Genomic DNA, 23,585 nt, shown 5'->3' with positions numbered 1-23,585 from the left:
AAGGCCAGAGGGATGGCCGTTCTCTGCAGTATCATCCCCCACGCAACCCAGCATAAGCTATCCCTGACTGAATCAACGTAAGTGCCCCCTCCTGTGATGTGGAACCCCTTGGGGGAGACAGTAGTGGTAATAGCCCTGACAGGAGGCAGGGGGAGATGCTGGGCCTCCTTGGGCATGGCCCTTACTACCTGTGACTGCCCTGAGAGCTGCATAGATCTGGGGGATCTTGAGCGCCAAACCTCTCAAGGGAAGCACAGGGAGGAGACTGTGCGCGAGAAGCATTAGGGGTCATTGAGCCCATAAAGGCTTGGATCTCTAGCCCATGGAAGTCAACGGGAAAACTCCCATTGACTAAGTGAGCTTTGGATCAGGCCCCACAAATCCAGGAGCCCTTTGTTTCTCTGCCATCTCACAGCAGCTCTCCCCTGCTTTTTGGGGGGAGGGGTCTTTGCTTGTTGCTAATTTCAGCAGGTTTGTATTTTCAGCTGCGAGAGAGCAGATGAGCGAGGAAAATCTGATTATGGCTGGTGAGACCCTCAGCGGCCCAGTGTCTTAATCCTGTTTCCTTTGCAGATGAGGATTGGGTTCCTGAGGCTCCAGGCCCTCTACCGTTCCCGCAAACTCCACACACAGTACCACATGGCTCGCAGACGGATCATCGAGTTCCAGGCAAGGTGCCGGGGCTGCCTGGTGCGCAGGGCCTTCCGCCATCGCCTTTGGGCTGTCTTCACGGTCCAGGCTTATGCCAGGGGCATGATTGCACGGAGGCTGTATAAACGCCTTAAGGGAGAAGTAAGTACCATGCAGGAAATGCTGTTTGCTAGCACACGGGATGGAGAAAGACAGCAGCCAGTTAACAGGACTAACAGGGCTGGTTTCCCCAGAGCATGATAGTTTGTATAACATGGGTCGGCAACCTTTCAGAAGTAGTGTGCCGAGTCTTCATTTATTCACTCTAATGTAAGGTTTCGCATGCCAGTAAATGTTTTTAGAAGGTCTCGTTCTATAAGTCTATAATATATAACTAAACTATTGTATGGAAAGTAAATAAGGTTTGTTAAATGTTTAAGAAACTTCATTTAAAGTTAAATTAAAAGGCAAAGGCCCCCGAAGCGGTGGCCAGGACCCAGGCAGTGGGAGTGCCACTGAAAATCAGTTCGCGTGCTGCCTTCGGCACACGTGCCATAGGTTGCCTACCCCTGGTGTATAACATCCATCCTACGGCCTTTGTCTAGCTGTCAGTGTCTCTCTGTCTAAGGGTATGTCTACACTAGATTTTTTTAACCTGAAGTTATCTGATTGCCAATTAACTTGAGTTAGTTAACGCTTTTTTGAAGGCTAATATGGGCATGCCCCAAATGTTTGTTCCAGGATACAAAAGTCTGTGGTTACCCTAGGGGCCAGCTCCCTAAATATCGTAGAGAGAGGCAGATCACACTAGTGCGGATCACTGACTGTGTGTAAGGCAGTGCAGAACACAAATTCTTTCCCCAAGATCGTGACAGAATGAAATAAAAATCAGAAAGCAATGTGAAAGCTGGTAGCCTCTCTCTGGCTAGAAACTGACTCCCATGATGTTAGTGTTCCTTGAGACATACCAAGGGACAGAGCTGTGTTCGTGTCTGTACTGCGTGCTCCTGTGATCTGGATGTTAGCAGGGCAAAAGTGCTAAGGGCCTTTTTAAAAGCCCACTTGTGTTTTGTTTCCCAGTATCACCGCCGCCTGGAAGCAGAGAAGCTTCGTCTGGCAGAAGAGGAACGGCTCCGGAAGGAGATGAGTGCCAAGAAAGCCAAAGAGGAAGCAGAAAAGAAGCACCAAGTACGTTCTGACTTTTCTCTTTCTTGGATTCTACTCCTGCTGAAGAGTGCAGGGGCAGAATAAGGTCAATTGAAGGCAGCATCCCAATAAATTGGTATGAGGACTTGCTGTCCTGTTATATTGTTCGTATTTGATTCCGTAAAGCCCTCCCTATTTTCACTTGAATGAAGCTAGCACAGAATTTCCGATCTGCCACACCACAAGTCCACAGATTATGCTTATTATTTTTGGTATGATAGGACTGCATAAAGGACCCCAACTGTCACTGGAACATTGCCACTGTGCTAGGTGCTGTATGTACATAGAGTAAAAGTCCTGCATCTTGGGCTCTAAATAGTCAAAAGAAGAGAGAAAGAAGCATTGCTGTGTCCATTTTGCAGGTGGGGAACTGAGGCACAGATTTAAGTGCGTTGTCCCAGGTCACACAGTGAGTCAGTGGCAGAGCTGGGAATTTATCTCCGATCTTCTGCGTCTCAATCTAGTGCCTTAACCCCAAGACCATCCTTCTGCTCTAAAGCCAAGGGGCCAAGCTGCAGAATTTGGGACCAGCTTGCCAGAGAATGCACTCTAGTCAGTGTACCTGTTCTCTTCTAGGTACGCCTTGCCCAGCTGGCCCGGGAAGATGCTGAGAGAGAGGTGAAGGAGAAGGAGGAAGCCCGTCGGAAGAAGGAACTCTTGGACAAAATGGAGAAGGCCCGAAACGAGCCAGTGAACGACTCGGATATGGTGGACAAAATGTTTGGATTCCTAGGGACCACTTCGTCTCTGCCAGGCCAGGAAGGACAGGCACCCAATGGCTTTGAGGTACTGCATGGAGAATGGAGCAACAGACAGGGCTTGCTAGTGTTGCTCAGAGTAACATTTTGGGACAGATGGCAATCCATCCCACCTTGGTTCAGCATCATCACCCTGTTACCCTAATGGTTAGCTCTTGGAGTGCTCATCATAACTCTTTTTCCAGTGTGTTCACACTTGCTGCTTCCTTTGGGAGTCTGTCTCACAGAGGATTCTCCTCAGGATAAAGAAGTATCTACAGACCTCATGTGGGCCTGATCCAGGTTCCCTTGGGATAGCTCAGTGGTTTGAACATTGGCCTGCTAAACCCAGGGTTGTGAGTTCAATCCTTGAGAGGGCCATTTAGGGATCTGGGGCAAAAATCTGTCTGGGGTTGTTCCTGCTTTGAACAGGGGGTTGGACTAGATGACCTCCTGAGGTCCCTTCCAACCCTGATAATCTATGAAATCACTGGTTTCAAGGGGAGTTGGATTGGGTCCTTTGTGCCAATTCTTGTCCTGAGAACTGATCCTGGCCCTATTGAAATCAGTGGCAGAACTGGGAGCAACGTCAGGTGCAGGGTGAGGGAGCTTTTAAAGATACTAAACCAAATCGGGCGTGTATATTTTCCTCCCTCTCCAGGACCTTGAGCGAGCCCAAAAGGAGCTAGAGGAAGAGGATTTAGATGCAGCTTTGCCCCTCCCCGAGGAAGAGGAGGAAGACCTTTCGGAGTACAAATTTGCAAAGTTTGCAGCCACCTACTTCCAGGGCACGACGACACACACGTACATCCGCCGGCCACTTAAGCAGCCCCTTCTGTACCACGAGGATGAAGGAGACCAGTTGGTGAGACAGAAAATAATCCGTAAATGTCCTGGTCATGAAGAATGGGGCTGGATGATTCAGGGGGTTGGTAATAGGCTACAGAGCCCTTCATTTCTAGGACACCTATTTGAATCCATCCCAGTAGGACACACGAGTCTGAAGATAGTTTAGGAGCAAAGTCCTTATCTGCTATTGGATGTCCTGTGTGACCTTCATTGATGGCTTCTCTTTCTATAGGACAAGTAGCCACCGGGGTTTTTACAGTAGTCATGTGGTGCACCATACGGAAATTTCATTTGCAATGTGCTTGAGCACCATGTTTAAGAAATAAAACAGTGCAAGCCAGTAATAAAACAATCCCCCCCAAGCATTCTGAACCTTAATCTAGTACTTGTGTAGCAGGCTAGAGTCAAAGCTTGGGAGGCAGAGGGCCACCAAACGGGTATAAATATACAGCAGTAGGACAGTCTGCTCCCACACTGTCCCACCCATGTGCCTCAAGATGGGACGTCAGTCCACATGCCCATTCAGTCCTTGGTGTCTGGGCTGAGATGCTCTAACGGTGCCCACTGTGCTTGTGGTGACCGGTCTGTTAGGGATTGGGCCGAGAGCCACATATACAGGGTGTGCACAAGAACTGTATAGGAGAATTGTGCCAAAACGCCTTAATGGCCCTACATTACATAAAAAGATGGATCATACTATCCTCCCTGTTTGTTATTATGCTACTGGCCTTTCTGTTCATGCATCTGAGAAATGATTAGACAGAAAATCTCAACTTAGTAGGAAATCCTTTTTTTGATACTAACAAAGTCTGATTGTTCTTTTTGAGGGGGCAAGGGCAGGGACACAATTAGTTTTTGATTATCTAATTTGAGAGTTTTCTCCTTTATACTCGACTTTAATGAGAGGCGTGTCATGTATTTTCCAGACGGTGGTCCATGTTGCCCAATTTTAGTTTAATTTGCATTTACAGTACACATTTTAATGAACCAGTTCATTTTGCACTATACTCACCGCTACCCTCTCCTGGACAGATTCAGAACCGCTCAATGGTTTGTCATAGACCCTGAACTGCTAACAGCCAAAGGAGAGTCTCCTTTCGCTCAAGTAGCAGCGGCCTGTGCTTTTGGAGCAGAGGATCTGAGTATTATCCATGCTGTCATGAAGTGTTTAGCGCTGGTATGGATCCAGTCACTAGTGGCCATGGCTTTATTACAGTATAATACATACAATTAATTATATTCACCCAGACCAAGCCAAGAACTCTAGTAAGTTTCACCTTTGTTGCAAATAGGCAGCACTCGCGGTGTGGATCACTATCCTTCGTTTCATGGGAGACCTTCCTGAGCCTAAATACCATACGGCTATGAGCGACGGCAGCGAGAAGATTCCAGTGATGACCAAAATCTATGAGACTCTAGGGAAAAAGACCTACAAAAAAGAGCTGCAGGCTCTGCAAGGGGAAGGAGAGGTGAGAATGCTCTTCTCTTTAACATTACAGCTGTAGAAGAGCCAATATTCTTGATGTACAGTTCATGAAAGTAGAAATGTATCTGTGGAACAAACTGCTGATGGGATTGATTGAGGCAAATAGGGGGTTTGGAATGGGTCCCATATGAGGAGAGATTAAAGAGGCTGGGACTTTTCAGCTTGGAAAAGAGGAGACTAAGGGGGAATATGATAGAGGTATATAAAATCATGAGTGATGTGGAGAAAGTGAATAAGGAAAATTTATTTACTTGTTCCCATAATATAAGAACTAGGGGCCACCAAATGAAATTAATGGGCAGCAGGTTTAAAACAAATAAAAGGAAGTTCTTCTTCACACAGCGCACAGTCAACCTGTGGAACTCCTTGCCTGAGGAGGTTGTGAAGGCTAGGACTATAACAGGGTTTAAAAGAGAACTAGATAAATTCATTGAGGTTAAGTCCATTAATGGCTATTAGCCAGGATGGGTAAGGAATGGTGTCCCTAGCCTCTGTTTGTCAGAGGGTGGAGATGGATGGCAGGAGAGAGATCACTTGATCATTACCTGTTAGGTTCACTCCCTCTGGGACACTGGCATTGGTCACTGTCGGAAGACAGGATACTGGGCTGGATGGACCTTTGGTCTGACCCAGTATGGCCATTCTTAAATAGTTTTATCTGCCCTTATGCTAGCAAGAAGAAAACTACAAAGCCTATCATCCCTTGTGTTTCAAAGTATAAATTCTATTCCATATAAATTCTTATACCGCCCTCAACACCATAGAATTCTACTGATGCAAAGCACTCTAGCAGAACTAGGTATTATTAGGATTATTAGTGCGTTAAGCTATGTGGCTATCACATGTGGTTCATTCTCTCATCCTCTCCCCGGGCAGGGGGAAGAATTGTGTGCGCGGTGGAGTGTTTTGGTTTGATTTAAGTGAACATGTTGCTCTGTGTTTGTGTTAGTCAGTCTAAAGATGTGCGTGAGCGGTAAGGTCTGGGATTGTCCCACGGCATTCAACCCTCTTGGGGTCAGGAGAAAATTAGTCCTATGGCAAATGGTATTGCACCACTAGGTTATCATGGGACAAGTACACTTCACCATAAGAATCCATCTTTGGCTGCTGCTAAAAGTAGGACAAAAGACTGGATAGACCATTGGTCATTGCACTCTGGCAGTTCGTATGCTTTCGTCTGTGAGAATCTGCCTTAAACAAGATGGCAGGACATTTTCAGTGGCCTGGCTTGCCGGTGGCAGGATGTGATAAATGGTACTGCTGCACTTAGATTACATCAAGGCCCTCTAGAGTCTAAGAACAGCCACCTTTGTTTGACACTTTTGGTAGATCTAAATAAATAAAACGCCTGGTTCCAGTCATATTCCCAGAAACAATGATATAATGTAGCAATTTCATTAAAGCTCCTGGTGAGGAAAGTAATCTCCACTGGGATCTAATTATGTTAAAATATACATGAAGAATCTAGCTTCGTTCTGTATAATTAACCATTTTTTATTTGTTCATTGGACAGAATATCATATTTCAGTCGGCTGTGGCATCAGCAGAGGCCCTAGAGAAGAGAAATAAAATTTAACAATGTATTTTTATCTTAGAGACAAACTGTTCTTTTTGGATATTAATAGTCTCATTTCTCTGGGTAGTATGAATGCCTGGTTAGATTCAATTAGAAATGGATGGATGGATATTCATAAGTGGCCAGATGCTTCTAATCCATAAACTATGTATTAGAGATGGGTTTGAGCTGTAATTTGCCTTCATGTCAAACTTTCCTAAAATTTGAGGTTGTTTCGATCCAGGTTTTGATTTGGCCCATTAAAGAGACAGAGGCCAGCTGCAAAATTGAGATCCAGATCTGAGCGTTACAGTTGCTTGGAGGAGTTTAGATCTCGGTTTTTGGTTCTGACCCATCTCTCAGAAATAGCAAATCAGTGCTCAGAATCCACTGAAAATGTGGCCATTTCTAAAAGCTGGTGAGCCGGATACACAGGAAACCCACCTTGCAGGCTTGTGTGTGTCCCAGGAATAAGGCTATACTTCTTGCCTTCGCAGAGCGCTCACATAGATGGCCACAAGAAGAACAGTGTGCGGCACAAACTGGTCTCCTTGACTCTAAAGAAGAAATCCAAACTGACTGAAGAGGTGAGAGGAAATGCTTTGCGGCTGGGTAGCACAAATGGTATTATATAGTCTGCAGGGCTCTCTGACTCTCTCCCGCTGCTCCCTCTACACAACACATCCAGACCTCCTCTGGGTTTGCTGCTCTCTGTGTCTTTGGGGGCCTGAAAGATTTAAGGATTCTTTAAAGGGAAAGGTTGGCTCCCCATGTCTCCTCGTGTCACCCTGCACCTCATGCCTTCTTCCCTATGCCTGGTGCAGCTCGCACTCTCCATTCATCAAGTACCCGTCCATCTCCTCTTTTCACATCCCTCCATCTGCATAGACTTCCAGTTAGAGAATCGCCCACCCCCCTGTGTTGGCCTGAACATTCTCAGTCTTTCTGACTTCAGCGCCTCCCTGCTAGGTTTTAGATTCCGAGTGGATTTTCAGAAGCACTCAACATTGGCCTAACTCCACTGCCATTGATATCTGTGGTCAAACACCCATGTGAACCATTCGGCCAGTGCAGAGCACTTCTGAAAATCCCACTCTTCAGCTCTTGGGACAGAGAATCCTTTTTCTTGACACATCCTCCTTTTTATACGGTATGGTAGAGAGGAATTATCAGTGGTTCACAGTCAAGCTGGAAGGGCATATCAAGTGGAGTCTCGCAGGGATCAGTTCTGGGTCTGGTTCTATTCAATGTCTTCATCAGTGATTTAGATAATGGCATAGAGAGAGTTTGCAGACGATACCAAGCTAGGAGGGGTTGCAAGTGCTTTGGAGGATAGAATTAAAATTCAAAATGATCTGGAGAAATGGTCTGAAGGATGAAATTCAATAAGGACAAATGCAAAATACTCCACTTAGGAAGGAACAATCAGTTGCACACATACAAAATGAGAAATGACTGCCTAGGAAGAAGTACTGCAGAAAGGGATCTGGAGGTCACAGTGGACCACAAGCTAAATATGAGTCAACAGTGTAACGCTATTGCAAAAATAGCAAACATCATTCTGGGATATATTAACAGGAGTGCTGTAAACTAGACATGAGAAGTTTCAGAGTAGTAGCCGTGTTAGTCTGTATCCGCAAAAAGAAGAACAGGAGTACTTGTGGCACCTTAGAGACTAACAAATGCTCTAATAAATTTGTTAGTCTCTAAGGTGCCACAAGTACTCCTGTTCTTCTTTAGACATGAGAAGTAATTTTTCCGCTCTACTCCACGCTGATTAGGCCTCAACTGGATTATTGTGTCCAGTTCTGGATGCCACATTTCAGGAAAGATGGGGACAAATTGGAGAAAGTCCAGGGAAGAGCAACAAAAATTATTAAAGGTCTCGATAACATGACCTATGTGGGAAGATTTAAAAAATGGGTTTGTTTAGTTAGAGAGGGGACATGATAACAGTTTTCAAGTACATAAAACGTTGTTACAAGGAGGAGGAAGAAAAATTGTTCTCCTTAACTTCTGAGGATAGTACAAGAAGCAATGGGCTTAAATTGAGGTGTAGGTTGGACATCATGAAAAACTTCCTAACTGTCAGCGTGGTTAAGCACTGGAATAAATTGTCTAGGGAGGTTGTGGAATCTCTGTCATTGGAGATTTTAACAGCAGGTTAGACAAACACCTACCAGGCTAGATAAACACTTAGATAATATCAGAGGGGTAGCCATGTTAGTCTGAATCTGTAAAAAGCAACAGAGGGTCCTGTGGCACCTTTGAGACAACAGAAGTTGCATCTGAAGAAGTGAGGTTCTTACCCACGAAAGCTTATGCTCCCAATACTTCTGTTAGTCTCAAAGGTGCCACAGGACCCTCTGTTGCTTTTTACTTAGATAATACTTAGTCCTGCTATGAGTGCAGGGGACTGGACTAGATGACCTCTCGAGGTTCCATCCAGTCCTATGATTCTATGATGTGCGCTTACGGAGGAAACCAGAAACAACGATCACAACCATGCATGTGGTTACAGGCTTACAGCCAGGGCGTTGTGGTTTTGGCTGATGGAGCATCTTTTAATTGTGTTACTGTTTTTTAATGATGATTGAATAGAGAAAAGATGAAGAGCCAGATCCTCACCAGTTATAGACCGATGAAATTCCATTGCCTTCTACTAGAGTTATCCCAGTTGAGGGTGGGGCTCGGAGTTGCGGCCTACAGGGGCTGTTGTGGAAAAATTGTGGAAGTCCTACCTGGGTGGGGATGGGAGGCACAGCCGTTCACAGAGGTGTGGGTTGAAGGAGGGGAGAACCATAGCAACAAGTTAACCAGAAAGAGAATAATGTCTTCGGTTGACAGGTGACAAAGAGACTCCATGATGGTGAGTCCACCCTCCAAGGCAACAGCATGCTTGAAGACCGACCCACCTCCAACTTGGAAAAGCTGCATTTCATTATTGGCAATGGCATCCTGAGACCAGCATTAAGGTTAGAAATCAGTGCAAAGAGTCAACCATCATTCTCATTCCCCACCCCCCACCCCCCCCGATTACTTAAGCTGATCTCATTAAAAAAATATTTTTGCTAATCTGTGCAATTGAATAAAACACGTAGTACACTGTTCTTCGAGCTCTCTTCCTCTGTCTGATTGGGGCTAGACTCCCTCCATGTTTGTTAGATGTTCATTTCAGGCTTGATCCAAAGCCCATTGAGGTCAGTGGAAAGGCTGACATAGACTTCCTTGGATTTCGGATCAGGCCCCCAGTTATTAGCATTCCTTTTTTCTTTTCACTGCTTATTTTTATCCAAGCCATTACATCCTAAGTTGCTGGGTCTTCTTTTGTTAGAAGAATAGATTTATTTTATTGCATGCAAAAAACTATGTTAAAAGAACATTGTTGCAGTTGCAAAGTCAAAACTCAAAAGATAGGAAAAGCCAGAATGATGATTGCCCATGCAACCTTAATTCAGCCCCTTTGTGCCTATGCAGTCAGACACTATCTTTAATTAAAAGATCATATGCTGTTTTTTCCACCGGACCCTGCCTCATTCAGTGCACAGAATGAACTGTGCTCACTTAATGAACAGCTTTTCAATATTTTGTCCTACTTCACTGTTCAGTGTGTGGCTAGGCCTTATTTCTGCAGATTATTCCGACCCTGCTTCATGCACAATTAATGTATCTTCACTACAACCCTGTGAGATGAGGGGATGGTATTATGCCCATTTTACAGATGGGGAACAGTGTGACAAAGGCAGATTAGGGTTAAAATTGTACACTGATTTAGGGGGCCCAATTTGAAATGCTTAGGACCTGATTTTTCAAAGCATTATATAGTGCTTGATATATTCAGAGCAGAAGGACCTCCGCTGCTTTTGTGAGTGCCTGGTAGCAGATAGTAGCTGTGAGGGGATGGAGTATGCAGGTAGACTCTGTGGCGATTCTGCTGGCAAACTCCTCTGAGCATGTGCAAACTAAGAGGTTTTCAAAGGCTCATGAACTTGGCCAAAGATGGATGGCTTTTCAAGGAGATGGCAAAAAATACCCCCCCACCCCCGATCCCAGGGCAATCCTCATACCAAATTGTAAGTCCCTGTTCCAAAATGTGACAGCACTAGAGCGTCTCAACAAAACAGATGTAAGAAGCTCTTAACATGGACAAACATGTCTTTTCCCCAAACCTCGTTCTGAGAAACAACTGAACTGTTTTTGCTGAAATTTTTTTAAAAAATCAGCATAGAAAATTTCAGCCGAAGCAGCTAAAATTTGGCCAAGTTATAAGGAACGGAAAACAGGGTCTTCTAATGGAACATGTTGGGCCACCTCAACTGCACCGCCTCTGGTATATTTTGCCATTCATCCTAAAAGCTCACAAAGCTCTTTACACAAACAACAGACAAGGCTCATTTTACCCGCCACTGACAAAAGGCTGCTGCTAGGATGGAACATGGCGGCTGTTGGTTTAAATGGACACAGCAACACTACATAGCAACTCAGCACGAGAAAGCGGAGACTTTCAAAGCTGCCTGGATGGCCAGTTTCAGAGCTGCTTTTAGGCAGCTTTGGAAGAGCTCAGCCAAAGTGTAGAGGAATGCTGGTCCCATTTGAAATGGCAAGGGGGATGTCTGTAGGAGGGATGTAATTATCAGAGTTAGAATTGGCCAGGGCAACAAGATTAATACTCCGAGTCAGACATAAAGTGCCATGGGACCTTTAATTATCAAGCAGTCAGGGTCTGGTTTTACATCCCATCTAAAAGACGGCAGCCCCTTTAACATCTAGTAACAGTTTGCAAGCCTGAAAGGCAGATTTCACCAGAAAAAGTAGCAAATTATTCATTAAGGGCCCGATCCAGAACCCACTGAAATTATTGGAAAGACTCCCGTTGACTTCAGTGGGCCGTGGATCAGGGCTCCACTAAGAGGGAAATGGTATCTTGAATGATTGGCTGGGATCTAACCCTGACTTCTGTTGCAGGGATGAAATCTATTGTCAAATCTGCAAACAGCTCACCCAGAACCCTTCCAAAAGCAGCCACGCCAGAGGCTGGATCCTGATGTCGTTGTGCGTGGGATGCTTTGCTCCTTCCGAAAAGTTTGTGAAGGTGAAGAGCGAATGTTATTTATCCTTTGCCTGGCGTATCTATTTATACATTTCCTTTCGCAGTGCTGGAGCCAACTCTTCTCTTTGGTTTCTCTGCTTGTTAACTGTATCGTGACTCCCTTTCCACCCAGGGTCTGATTTTACAGAAAAGCTCTGTTGTAATAAAAGCCCCAGTTCAGCTAAGAACATAGCACATGCTTCAGCCCCATTGAAGTTAAATTGAAGTTAAAGTTTAGCAACTGCTTACATAGGTTGCTGAATTGGGGCCCTAAAGGCTCTTCTTCTAACCAAGTCATCTAATTATAAAGAAGAATAAATTACTAGGAAGTTGTTTTTAATTGAAACCAGCTCTCAGATCTCAAGGCCTTGCAGAAATTTGAATCCAGATCTACAGCCACACGTCACAGCTGACCTGTATTTCTACAATAGGCTGATCCAAGCACACCTGAAAATTAGGGATGCTCAGATCCCAGATTTGCAGCCTGTCCCTCTCTCTTGTCCTACATATAATAGCCAAGAATAATGAACAGGCCTATAGGAAGCTGCCATCCGGAAAGGCTGGTAACACAGAAGAGGGCTCAGAGAAAGCAGCTGCAGTGTATGTATGTGAGAAAGCAGGGACTTCTGGGGCCAAATTTTCAAACGACGTGTCTGAGTTGCTTCTGCAAAGAATATGCAAACACCTAAAAGAGGCCAAACATCCATATTCTTGCACAAGTGGGATTGGCACATCCAGGCTGCGGGTTTATGCCTGCGGTTACCCCATAGGAATATACAAAGGCTAATTTGTATATGCAGATGGCGTTTCTGCACACTCAGTCGATGCATCTGCTGCGCTGGTACATTTGTCTCTCAGTGGTATTACAAAGTGAGCTCAATTTTGCTGAAATTAAAAAACAAATCTGCATGGAAAAGTGTGTGTGTGTGTGTGTGTGTGTGTGTGTGTGAATTTAGGAAGGTTTTAAATTAACCCCAGATCTATGAGTGTATTTTGTTTGGTTGCTTTACCTCCCTGTGTCCTACTTCCTCATGTATCCAGATGGAAGCCAAGACCTCTAGATGAGCAGTTTTATCTCCCAAAGTATTGGGCATCCAGCAGCTCCCACCAAAGTCACTGAGAGCCGCTAAGTGCTCGTCACTCTTGCAAATCAGGCCACTTCTTCGGATCCCATTTTTTATAACAATTTTGGCCTAAATCCATATTTAGGCCCCTAGCTAAAAGTGGCCTGACTTTGAAAGGCGCTAAGCACCCAGACTCACAGTGACTTCAATGGGGCTATTCAGGCTTACGTTTAAGCCTGGGCTTAAGGGCTTTGCTGGGCAGAGTACTCAGCACGTTGCAGGACTAAGCCTTTAGTCCTTGCTCGGGCAAGCCTCCTATTGCCACTGTGAGAGCTTTGCCTGAGGAAGAACTTCAGAACCTGTAGCCTGATCCCAAACCCAGTGAAGTTCAGTTGGAGCATTTCCACTGACTTCAGTGTAGTTTGGATCAGGCCCTCAGTCCTTAGAGCTGAATCCAGAAGCCAAATTCATCAATAGAATTCTTGGTGTCAGCCACAAGACCTTCCTGTAGGGAAGCGGATAAGGCAGATAAATCACGTGTGAAACAGCAGAAAATTCCATTATGCCTAGAAATGCGACCCAGTAAAGCGTGTCACTAGAGAGGGCCCATGGAGCGTTTTAGTCTGTGTTTAAATCTTTGATAAAGGAGGGCTTATTTGGGGAGAGGGCAGCACTTCTAGAAACAAGTTGTTAATAGTCTTCAAAATATACCCTTTGGCTGGAACCCTGGTCCCACGGAAGCCAGCGGCCAAATTCCCGTTGACTCCAGGGGAGCCAGGATTTTACTCTCTGTAATCTTGGGGTACTGGTCAAACCTGTTGCATTCTGGACTCTCGGTGACTCACTCTGAGGTTACTGTTAAAGGCCCCGATCCTGCAAGGAGCTGCAGACAAACCACTGGGGTCTCCTGTACAGATGCAATTACAGAATCAGGGCTTAAAATGTCAATAACTCTTCTTTTTTTTTTAAAGTAGCATAGCTGTTAAATGCTGGCCCTGTGCACTGTTGGCAGAACTCATCAGAGGGGATATGAACTATATTTTCTCTCTCCTTCTGTTTCCTTTTGTACTATATGATGGCAAAAATATTTGTAGATTTTTTTGGTGAATACTTCTGTTTGAAGGTACATTAATTGGGAGCACTTACTCTGATTTATTTCAGAGTTAGTAGAAAAATTCTGCATCAGCCCCAGACCTTACCTACCAGTTCCAAAGCTGTTAGTTTTGTGGGTGTGGATTTCAGAGGTGATGCCGAAATCAGGTTCACAATGCAAACTCTGTTGCAACTATAACCATGGAGTGGCTGCTATTCATCTTATCCATCTGTCTGTCTAGCTGTCTATCTAAGTTATTTATAGAGCATCTAAGTTATGATTTATAGCTCTAGCAAAGTGATTTATAGAGCCTCCCAGTTATGATTTATAGAGCGGTCTGTCTGTCTAAGTTATTTATAGAGTATTTTCGGTCTGTCATTTGGGGGAGGCTGTTTGGTTTAATTTTTTTCTGCCGTAATGTGATTGCATTTTTAATACATGGGTCAAGTACATAGAGTCCTAGATAGACCTCCTTAAAATGTATATTTTTAAAAATCTAAGCAAATAAATACCAATCTAATGTATTAATAAGGTATCTAAGTATTCTCTGTGTGTCATAGGGCACATCTACACTAGAGTGGGAGGTATGATTCCCAGCTCGAGGAGACCTACCCACGCTAGTTCTGATCAAGCGAGCATGCTAAAAACAGAAGTGTAGCCCTGACAGGGTGAGCAGCAGGACAGGCTAGCTGCCCATGTTCATGCGTAGCATCTCAGCCGTGATCTGGCATGTGGCTCTCTCACAGTGCAGCAGCGAAACTTCTATTTTTAGCATGCTAGCTTAATCGGAGCTAGTGCGGGTTTGTCTTCTTGAGCTGGAAATTACACCAGATCATCTAGTCTGACTTGCATGTCACAGGCCACTAAACTCCACCCAGTTACCCCTGCAGCAAGCCCATTAACCTGGATTAGACTAAAGTGTTACAGCCCTCAGGAGAACAAACTATTGTGTGCCGCATTCAGATAATAGATGGGACCGAGGTGCACCAATGTGCACGGCCCCTGCGATGGCAGGGAATTGATTTGGTGTGCGCATTTGGTTAAATTCTGTGTTTGTCTCCCCACTGCTCATTACCTACAGGTCTATTTGATTTAATCCCCACTTCTGGCCAATGCTGCAATACCATTTTGGGTGGACAATCTTTAGAATGGAACCATGGACCTGTGTTCAAGCCAACAGCAGCCATCAGTCGTCTAACTGATACATTCTCTCTTGCCAACAGTATTTAAGGAACTTCATCAATGGAGGTCCTCCTGGTTACGCTCCCTATTGTGAAGAGAGATTGAGGAGGACATTTGCAAATGGGACTAGGACCCAGCCGCCCAGCTGGTTAGAATTACAGGTATGTTCAGATGAATCCTCTAGAGCAAATAGACCGTGTCTCAAAAAGATTTTGTTGAAATGTTGAAAGTGACTTTTGACTGAACAGAAATTTGCTTTAGAAAATGTCCATTTCTGTCTGAATTTTTCAGATTTTTGTAGGAAAATTTTCTTCTGTCCTTGAAAAGAATATTTTCAGTTTTTAGTTGTCGTAAACCAAAAAGGTTGGTTTTCAGGTTTTCATTTTTTTCAACCAAAACCTGACAAATTCAGTGGAAGTGTTTTTCTTCCCAGTGTTTTGTGGGGGATGAAACACGGTTTCTTTCCAGCTCTAATAGTGAATGCCATTCCATTTAGAGGCTTAAACATTTTCTCGCAGTCCCTTAGTAGGATGTTGTCTCTCTTATTTTGAGGATTAGCAGTTCAGAAGCAGAAACTATTTCTTCCTTGTGGAGAACGTATGACTGAGTCACATTATCTTCAAACCACTTGTTACTGTTCCTCTTGCCTGCACTCTTCTCCATCTTCCTGTATTTTGAAGGTGGTACAGAACTGCGTTCCATGTAGTTTGAGGCAGTGGGTATTATCCAAGTCTCTACACAGATTTAAATGTTACACATGCCTCCGGGATTCAATCCAGTGTCCATTGAAGAGAATCAAAAATTACCATTGACAATTAACTGTATTAATTTAAAAAATCGGGAGTTGCAGCTATTCCCCATTACTCACGTTGTGACCCTACATCATGCAGTGGAGAAGTATCTAGCAGCCGTATTACAGATGTAACCATAGGTACTAGTGCAAAGGATCCAGAAAAGGCGCTATGATTGTTGGGAGATAACTTGTAAATGGGCAAATAATTCAAGTTCGTATGCCTTTAAAAAGTTTGACCCTAATCGCCTAGGCGACCAAGTCCAAGAAACCTATCATGCTGCCTGTTACGTTTATGGATGGGACAACGAAGACGCTGCTAACTGACTCTGCAACGACCGCTAAAGAGCTCTGTAATTCCTTAGCTGACAAGATCAGCCTGAAGGACCGATTTGGGTTTTCGCTTTACATCGCACTGTTTGACAAGGTACGTGCCGACCTAGACGCCTCAGAGAAGGGGAAGGCGCCTCTTTTCTGATATAGAAAATATGTATCTTCAGGGTGGCAGTTCTGTCTTGTGATGAGAGCGGGGAATTGAACACTAAGCCATTGTGTCAGTAATGAACTTTTGGAGGCTACCGGTAGATACGATTCCCTGAATAAAGGTCAAAGTCAATGAGAAGGCAAAATAGTCTGAGAGTAAAATCTCATCCAGTCAGTCAGTAGCTACAGCCTGCCTGTGTAACTCCATCTACTCCTAATAAACTGTCATGGCCCTGTACCAGATATGGACTGGCTACCGAGCTTGCTTCTGAGCAAGATACACAGCAGATGTGTTCATCATTAATGCGCTGCCCAGGTATGGCTGAGGTGAGCTTAAATAAGGTATTTTACATACATCGCCACCTAGTGGGCGAACAGTATAATACAGTTTAGCATTCCATACATCAGTGGTTTTCAAACTGCGGGTCGCGACCCAGTACTGGGTTGCGGAATGGAAGGCACTGCGTCGCAGCGGCTCTGGTCAGCACCGCCCACCGGGCCGTTAAAAGTCCTGTCGGTAGTGCTGCCTGTCTAAGGCAGCTAGTTCGTATCTGTTCCAACACCGTGCTGCGCCTTGGAAGCGGCCAGCAGAAAGTCCAGTTCCTAGGCGGGGTGGGGGGGGGGGTGGGAGGGAGGAACAGGGCTCAGCACACTGCCACCGTCTCAATACTCCCATTGGTTGGTTCCCAGCCAATGGGATATGGGGGGGGCAGTGCCTGCGGGCGAGAGTTGCACGGAGCCTCTTGTGCGCTTCCACCTAGGAGCTGAACCTGCTGCTGGCCGCTTCCGGGGCGCAGCACGATCCACAGTGTCAGGACAGGCAGGAAGCCTGCCTTAGCACCCCTGCTGCACCCTGACCGGGAGCCGCCGGAAGTAAGCCTGCGCCCCAACCCCGTGCCCCAATCCCCTGCCCCAGCTCTGAGCCTCCCCCTCAAACCCAGAGCCCCTTCCTGCACCCCAAATCCCTCATCCCCAGCTCCGTTGGGTCACGGGCATCAACAATTTTCTTCAACTGGGTTGCCAGAATAAAAGTTTGAAAACCACTGCATTACATAAACCTTGAACCTGGAGAGAGCTGTGTCATCCTTGAAAATCCTCTGGTCTGTTTCGAAGGCCTGCGGCAGGTGCATGTACCCATGTAATGTCTGGGGAGAGACATAGCCCTCCATTCCTGCTGATTCTGATTGATTGCACTCAGTCTGGCTTTCAATCGACTGTTCCGAGCACAAGCATGGAATCTGCACAATCAATAATAGCATCATACACACAAACCACGGGCTAGATTGGGCCTTTCAGACACAGGTCCGATGGGCAGCGCAGCGCGAGCTGCCTAGCCTTAGGGAGCGCTTCCAGAAGCATTGTGCTCAGGGAGACAGAATCAGTCCCATAGCTCCTGGGTAGCAGAGGGTCTGTGCCATCCCATAGGAGGGTGCAGCATGTTCTCCACGCCGTGGCTGCCCATCTCTGCTGGCTGGTAGAGAGGGGACTGGGTTACACAACACCCCTCCTTGTCCCTTTAAGAGAAGCTGGTGCTGTTGTGGGCTTTCGCTCTGAGGAGTTCTTGCAGTTGTGATTGGCCCCTGCACCGGGGCATGGTAGGAGGGTAAGGGGGCATCTTTTTGCTCTGTGTTTGTACAGCACCTCGCACAGTGGGGCCTGGCCCATGACTAGGGCTCTTAGGTGCTATGGTCATACAAATAATGCATAATAACAAAGGCTCTTTGCTCCCCTTGTGGAGCATAATCTCATCCCACTAAATCACGATGGGTCTCTCCTTTCACACGGGGCATGGAAACTGCTGCTAAAAATATGGTGACCAGCATGTACCTTCCCTGTTCCCCTCCTGCGCTGCCCAGGTCTCATCCTTGGGGAGCGGCAACGACCACGTGATGGACGCTGTGTCTCAGTGCGAACAGTACGCCAAAGAGCAGGGAGCCCAGGAGCGCAACGCGCCGTGGCGGCTCTTCTTCAGGAAGGAGATCTTCACCCCGTGGCACAATCCGAGCGAAGACAACGTGGCAACAAACCTCATTTACCAGCAGATCGTCCGGGGGGTGAAGTTTGGGGAGTACCGATGTGACAAGGTGAGTCCTCAGCAATGGCAGACCTTGGCCCCCTGGCTTGGGAAATTGGGCACGTGAATATTCTCTTCTCATTTAGGTAGGTGGGATCCAGAATCCTTAAAAAGAATGCTGTTCCTGCTGTCTGTCTGTCTGTCTGTCTGTCTGTCTACTAATAAGGGACCCAGCATCATGAACTTCATACATTAAGAGCCAAATTTCACCCCCGGAGAAACTCACAGACAACTCTCATCGAAGTCAAAGGAGCCAACTTACAAACAGAGGAAATCAATGGGAACTGCCCCTTAGTATCTGAAATCAGTGGGAGTAGCACATGAGCATCCCAAGGCAAAGTTTGGCCCTTTGGCTTAAGTGACTAGTGATTCTGACTACCTCCGTGTTTGGGTTCCCAACCTGAGAGACCTTAAAGAGGACTGATTTGCAGAGAACCAGGTGCTTACAGGTGCGCCGCCAGTTTTTCTGCCGCCCTAGGCGGCGGAAGGTCCCGCCCCAAAATGCCGCCCCCTACAGAGGCGGCGGAAGGTCCCGCCGCCAAAATATCACCGCAGTCACCGCCCCCCAAATTGTAGCGCCCTAGGCGACCACCTAGGTCGCCTAATGGGTTGTGCCGGCCCTGGGTGCTTAGCACTTCTGAAAATCAAGCCCCTTTGAGGTATGTCTAACTAGGCGCCCAAAAATTGTGGAACCCAAAAGTACTTGTTACTTTGAAAATGTAGGCCCTAATCCTCAAACGGAGTTAGGGACCTAAATACAACTGAGAATCTGGGAAGGATCTGGGTCTGGGTATTTTGTCCTCCTTGTTTTTAAAGTATCCATGGACTTCATCCAACATATCTATCTTCTGTTCTGTCTGCTTCTACCCCTTCTTCTCCTGACCTCCACATGAGATGTCTACTGTGTGTCTATAAAGTGCCCAATCACCATGGTATCTAGTTTACCTTCTTGTATCTCTGCCTCATTGACTCTCCATCTCAAATCTTATCTGTAGTCCTATCCTTTGCCTATATCTCTTGCTCCCAGTCTCTACTTCTGTAGCTATGTCATGCCTCTGTAAAATACTTTGGGACACAGTTGGTATGAAAGACAGTACAAAATAAAGGTGTATTGCATTCAGGTATCTGTTCTTCAGCAATTTGCCCGATTTATGAAGAGAGAGGTGGGTTTGCTCCTTAAGTGCAAGAGATGTGCTGAGACACAATTGATTTATACTCACTAAGCCTTGTCTACACTAATAGAATTACCCATTGCTGACTACAGGTATCAGAAAAGGGTGCCATTGAACCAGTGCTGAACAGGATTGAACTGCAAGTGTAGACAAGGACAGAGTTGTTCTTGGTGCTCAAACCTGCTCAGGTTTTTACCATAGTTCCTTCCTGGCACTATGCTGAACACAGTTTGCCCTCAGCTAGACTTGGACCTATACAATGTTCAGTATTGGTTCAGTTGTAAGCCTTGCTGACACCAGTTGCCAGCAACAGGTCACTTTGCCAGTGTAGACATGGCTCTGGAGCAAACATGGCCATAGCATCCAGTGAGATGTTATCTGCATTCAGGTGACTCCTCTGGTATGAGAGGTAATTTCATGCATCTCAGTGCTCAACAATGGATGCTGAACCTGCTTAATCAAAAAGAGATGATGCCATCAGGTGAACTAAAGTACTAGAGCCTTTGGTAAGCAAAATTCAGAAGGGAATTTTCTCTGCTCTCCCATTATTATCCATTGATCTGCAATTCATTTAACAGTTGCAGCTATCACTGCTAGGTACATGAGACCCAGTCTTTCTCCCACTTGAATGCAGGTGGGGTCCGTAGAAAGGGGAGGTAGTTAAGGAAGTATTTGTGTGATGTTTTATTCATTTAGGAGTTAGTCACTTAGGGTAGGTCTATACTTACCTCCAGGTCTGGTGGTAAGCAATCGATCTTCTGGGTTCGATTTATTGCGTCTTGTCTAGACACAATAAATCGATCCCGGATCGATCCCGGAAGTGCTCACCGTCAACGCCGGTACTCCTGCTCGGCGAGAGGAGTACGCGGAGTCAACGGGGGAGCCTGCCTGCCGCGTCTGGACCCGCGGTAAGTTCGAACTAAGGTACTTCGCCTTCAGCTACGTTATTCACGTAGCTGAAGTTGCGTATCTTAGTTCGAAGTGGGGGGTTAGTGTGGACCAGGCCTAAGGGCACATCTTCACTGGCTCTCCCAGCGCTCTAAAAAACCCACCTCCACGAGGGGCGTAGCTCCCAGTGCTGGTGTACTGTCTACACTGGCACTTTACAGAGCTGAAACTTGCAGCGCTCAGGGGGGTGTTTTTTCACACCCCTGAGTGAGAAAGTTGCAGCGCTCTAAAGTGCCAGTGTTTAGAGCCAGATCTAAAGTCCATTGACACCTGTGAAATCCCATTAAAATTCAATCTGTCTGTGTCAGCAAAGGGTTCACTGAGCTCAAGGAGAAGGGAGGTTAAAGTGACTCCCTCCTTGTAGTTTCTTTAGTTGTTGGTTCCTACAGGAAGAAGACTTGGCAGAACTGGCTTCCCAGCAGTACTACGTAGACTATGGCGCGGCGATGGTGCTGGAACGACTCCTGAACTTAATCCCCTCCTACATCCCTGACAGAGAGATCACTGCTTCGAAAACAGTGGAGAAATGGGCTCAGCTCATTATAGCCGCACATAAAAAGGTAGGTGTTGGCTCTCGGTCAGAAAGAGGCCGGGGGGTGAGCTTCAGCAAGGCTCTGTGCATGTTAAACAGCCAGCAGCTTTGGCTGTGTCAGCCTGTGGGGGTTCGGTCTGAGCCCCGACTGAGGCTGAGACAGAAACGGATGTTTCCCCCAGAGATCAATTTAGAGCAAGGGGCAAAGACCAGTGTAGCCGTTGTTGGTGCCGGTTGGGTCTCAAATGAAGGAGAGAGAGACGTCAGTGGTAGCGCTGAGTTTTGAAGCAGTTACTGAATGGCTAAGACTCTAACGTTGGGGATTTCCCCTTAAATCATGGGACTCTTATATGATGGCGTTATGGCCGTGCCTAGAGGCACCGGTCAGGATAGAGGCCCCAATGTTCAGGGCAATGTACAAACACAGGGGCCCCCTTAACACCCAGTGACGTCCTGAATGAAGCCTGATCCAAGGGTGAGGAGCAAGTCTCCTCTACACAGCCCAGCCAGGTGTTTCCTCAGAGATCCATTCCTGCTGGATTTCTAGCTGTGGAGGAGGGCAGAGCAGAGACTCCATTCATGACAACAGGTTTTGAGATAAAACACCTTGGGCCTGATTCTCCTCTCACTTCTTACACCAGTGTGAGCCTCGTGAAACTTCCTGGACTTCAGTAGAACTGCTCCTGATTTATACTCCTGGAGAATCAGGCACCATGACTCCCATGGCTTTGTCTCCACCATTGGGTATTGTCCATCTAAGCACAAGGGCTGAAAGGTCCTATTGGATCATCTAGACCTCCCCCTGTCCCTTCCAGTGCAGGATCATTCCCTACAGTGTATTCTCCATACCTTTGTCCTGTCCAGTCCTTTAATAACTCAAGTACTGGGGTTTCCACTACTTTCCCTGCGAGTTTTTTAAGCCATTGGCTTATCCTGATACTGTCGGAGGTCTCGTAACTTCAAGATCTTCAGCTGGTGTAAACTGATGTAGCCCCATTGATTTGTTTTTAATTGGACCATTTCCTGGCTTTAACTTGCGTATTGTTGGTTTGTTTTTTTATGCTGGTTTTGGTTTGGTTTCCCTGTAGGGAATTTATACCCAGAAGAGAGCAGACCCCAAAAAAGTCAAGGAAGAAGTGGTAGATTTTGCACGTTTCAAGTGGCCTTTGCTGTTTTCTAGATTCTATGAAGCCTTCAAATTCTCAGGTAACCCAACAGAGAATGTGTTGCCATAGGATGAGCATCCATGAAATAAAAGAGAATCATAGACTCTAGAGCTGAACAAGACCTATTGGGTGATCTGGTCCATCCTCCTGAAGGCACAGGATTGCCTTGTACAGCACTCAGTGCAGCCTGGCTATAAATGTCTCAAGCTCTGATGCTTTTACCACGTCCCCAATGAACAAGACTGGGACTTTCTGGCCTTTACGACTTGATTTGAGAGCTAAAAGCCTGTTCAATTTGTAAACCATTTTTCACCAGCGTTTTAACTTTACAGTCTGATAGTTGCCTGCACATTTATCTATTGTGCATATTGTCTTCAACCCAGGACCCAGCCTGCCCAAGAACGATGTGATTGTAGCTGTGAATTGGACCGGAGTGTACTTTGTGGATGAACAAGAACAAGTCCTCTTAGAACTCTCCTTCCCAGAGATCACGGCTGTCTCAAGCAGTAGGTAAGGAGGAGCAGAATGAGTCAGTTTGTCTCTGTGTTGAGGTAATGGTGTGTTAAAACAGGTGGCTTGAATTCCTTGGCTTTAAAGGATTTAGGCTATGGCTACACTACAGAGCTGATAAAGCTGCTAGTGCAGAGGCTCTAAGCCGGTGGGAAAGAGCTCTCTCTCCCATTGACTTAATTCCTCCAGCCCCCGCAGGTGGCGATAGCTAGGTCAGCAGGAGAGCTTCTCCCGCTGACCGCGCCGTCCACACTGGTGCTGAGGTCGGTGTAACTTATGTCACTCGGGGGGTGGCTTATTCACCCCCCTGAGTGACATCACTTATACCCACATAAGGGGTAGTGTGTGCATAGCCTTAGAGCAGATGTGCACTGTAGGAAGCTTAGGCCAGGTCAGGGGTGCATCAAAGCAGCATCTGGTGATTTAGCATCTGTCTCCTCTGCTGAAAGCAACAGGGTGCTGTTTGGTAGCTTCTGCCACACAGCATGATTTCTGCTTACTTGCCCATCCCTGAAATGTTCAGGAGCATTCATTCCAGTTGGAGTCCTGCAGCTACATCTCTCACGTCCCAGGCACTCTGCCAAAACTGACCTATGTGGGTTAAAATTAGATGTCTAAATTTAGGCATGTGTTTTCTATGATCCCCGTTCTAGAGGGGGAAAGCTCCAAGGGCAAAGTTTCACCTTGGCCACCATTAAAGGGGACGAGTACACCTTCACCTCCAACAATGCAGAGGACATCCGGGACCTTGTCGTCACCTTCCTAGAAGGACTAAGGAAAAGATCAAAGTATGTTGTCACTCTCCAAGACAACCCAAACCCTGGTGAGTAAACTGAGCAACCCAAAGGCAAAGAAATCCTCTGGCTTTAGGGCAGGCAGTCTTTCGTATGTCGCACTGGGAAAGCTGTCTGCTTCTCCTGCAAGAGCAGCACTCATGTATAAAAGGTTTTGGTTAATCAGGATTGGATGTCTCTTTCGAAAATATATCCTCTAGCTCAACCAGAAGATATGGGCTTGCT

The 23,585-nt window shown here is 46.2% G+C and overlaps 1 protein-coding gene across 6 annotated transcripts in view; it reads left to right on the top strand.

Moving 5' to 3' along the window:
* MYO7A (myosin VIIA) overlaps positions 1-23,585 on the top strand; it is a 116,847-nt gene that overhangs the window by 65,773 nt on the left and 27,489 nt on the right. For all 6 annotated transcript variants that reach the window (XM_054015814.1, XM_054015813.1, XM_054015811.1 and 3 more), the window contains 15 exons: positions 574-792; positions 1,711-1,818; positions 2,413-2,622; positions 3,235-3,438; positions 4,715-4,891; positions 6,961-7,050; positions 9,311-9,438; positions 11,429-11,555; positions 14,933-15,052; positions 15,935-16,108; positions 18,021-18,248; positions 20,748-20,918; positions 21,979-22,096; positions 22,440-22,566; positions 23,220-23,389. In XM_054015814.1, coding sequence (XP_053871789.1) covers positions 574-792; positions 1,711-1,818; positions 2,413-2,622; positions 3,235-3,438; positions 4,715-4,891; positions 6,961-7,050; positions 9,311-9,438; positions 11,429-11,555; positions 14,933-15,052; positions 15,935-16,108; positions 18,021-18,248; positions 20,748-20,918; positions 21,979-22,096; positions 22,440-22,566; positions 23,220-23,389 — 2,371 coding nt within the window. The remainder of the gene's footprint in view (positions 1-573; positions 793-1,710; positions 1,819-2,412; positions 2,623-3,234; positions 3,439-4,714; positions 4,892-6,960; positions 7,051-9,310; positions 9,439-11,428; positions 11,556-14,932; positions 15,053-15,934; positions 16,109-18,020; positions 18,249-20,747; positions 20,919-21,978; positions 22,097-22,439; positions 22,567-23,219; positions 23,390-23,585) is intronic.

This window comes from Malaclemys terrapin, chromosome 1 (genome assembly GCF_027887155.1).
Source record: "Malaclemys terrapin pileata isolate rMalTer1 chromosome 1, rMalTer1.hap1, whole genome shotgun sequence".
In the NCBI taxonomy this organism is placed as follows: Eukaryota; Metazoa; Chordata; order Testudines; family Emydidae; genus Malaclemys; species Malaclemys terrapin.
Note: the sequence above shows the minus strand (reverse complement) of the source record. Positions and strands in the feature narration are given on the sequence as shown.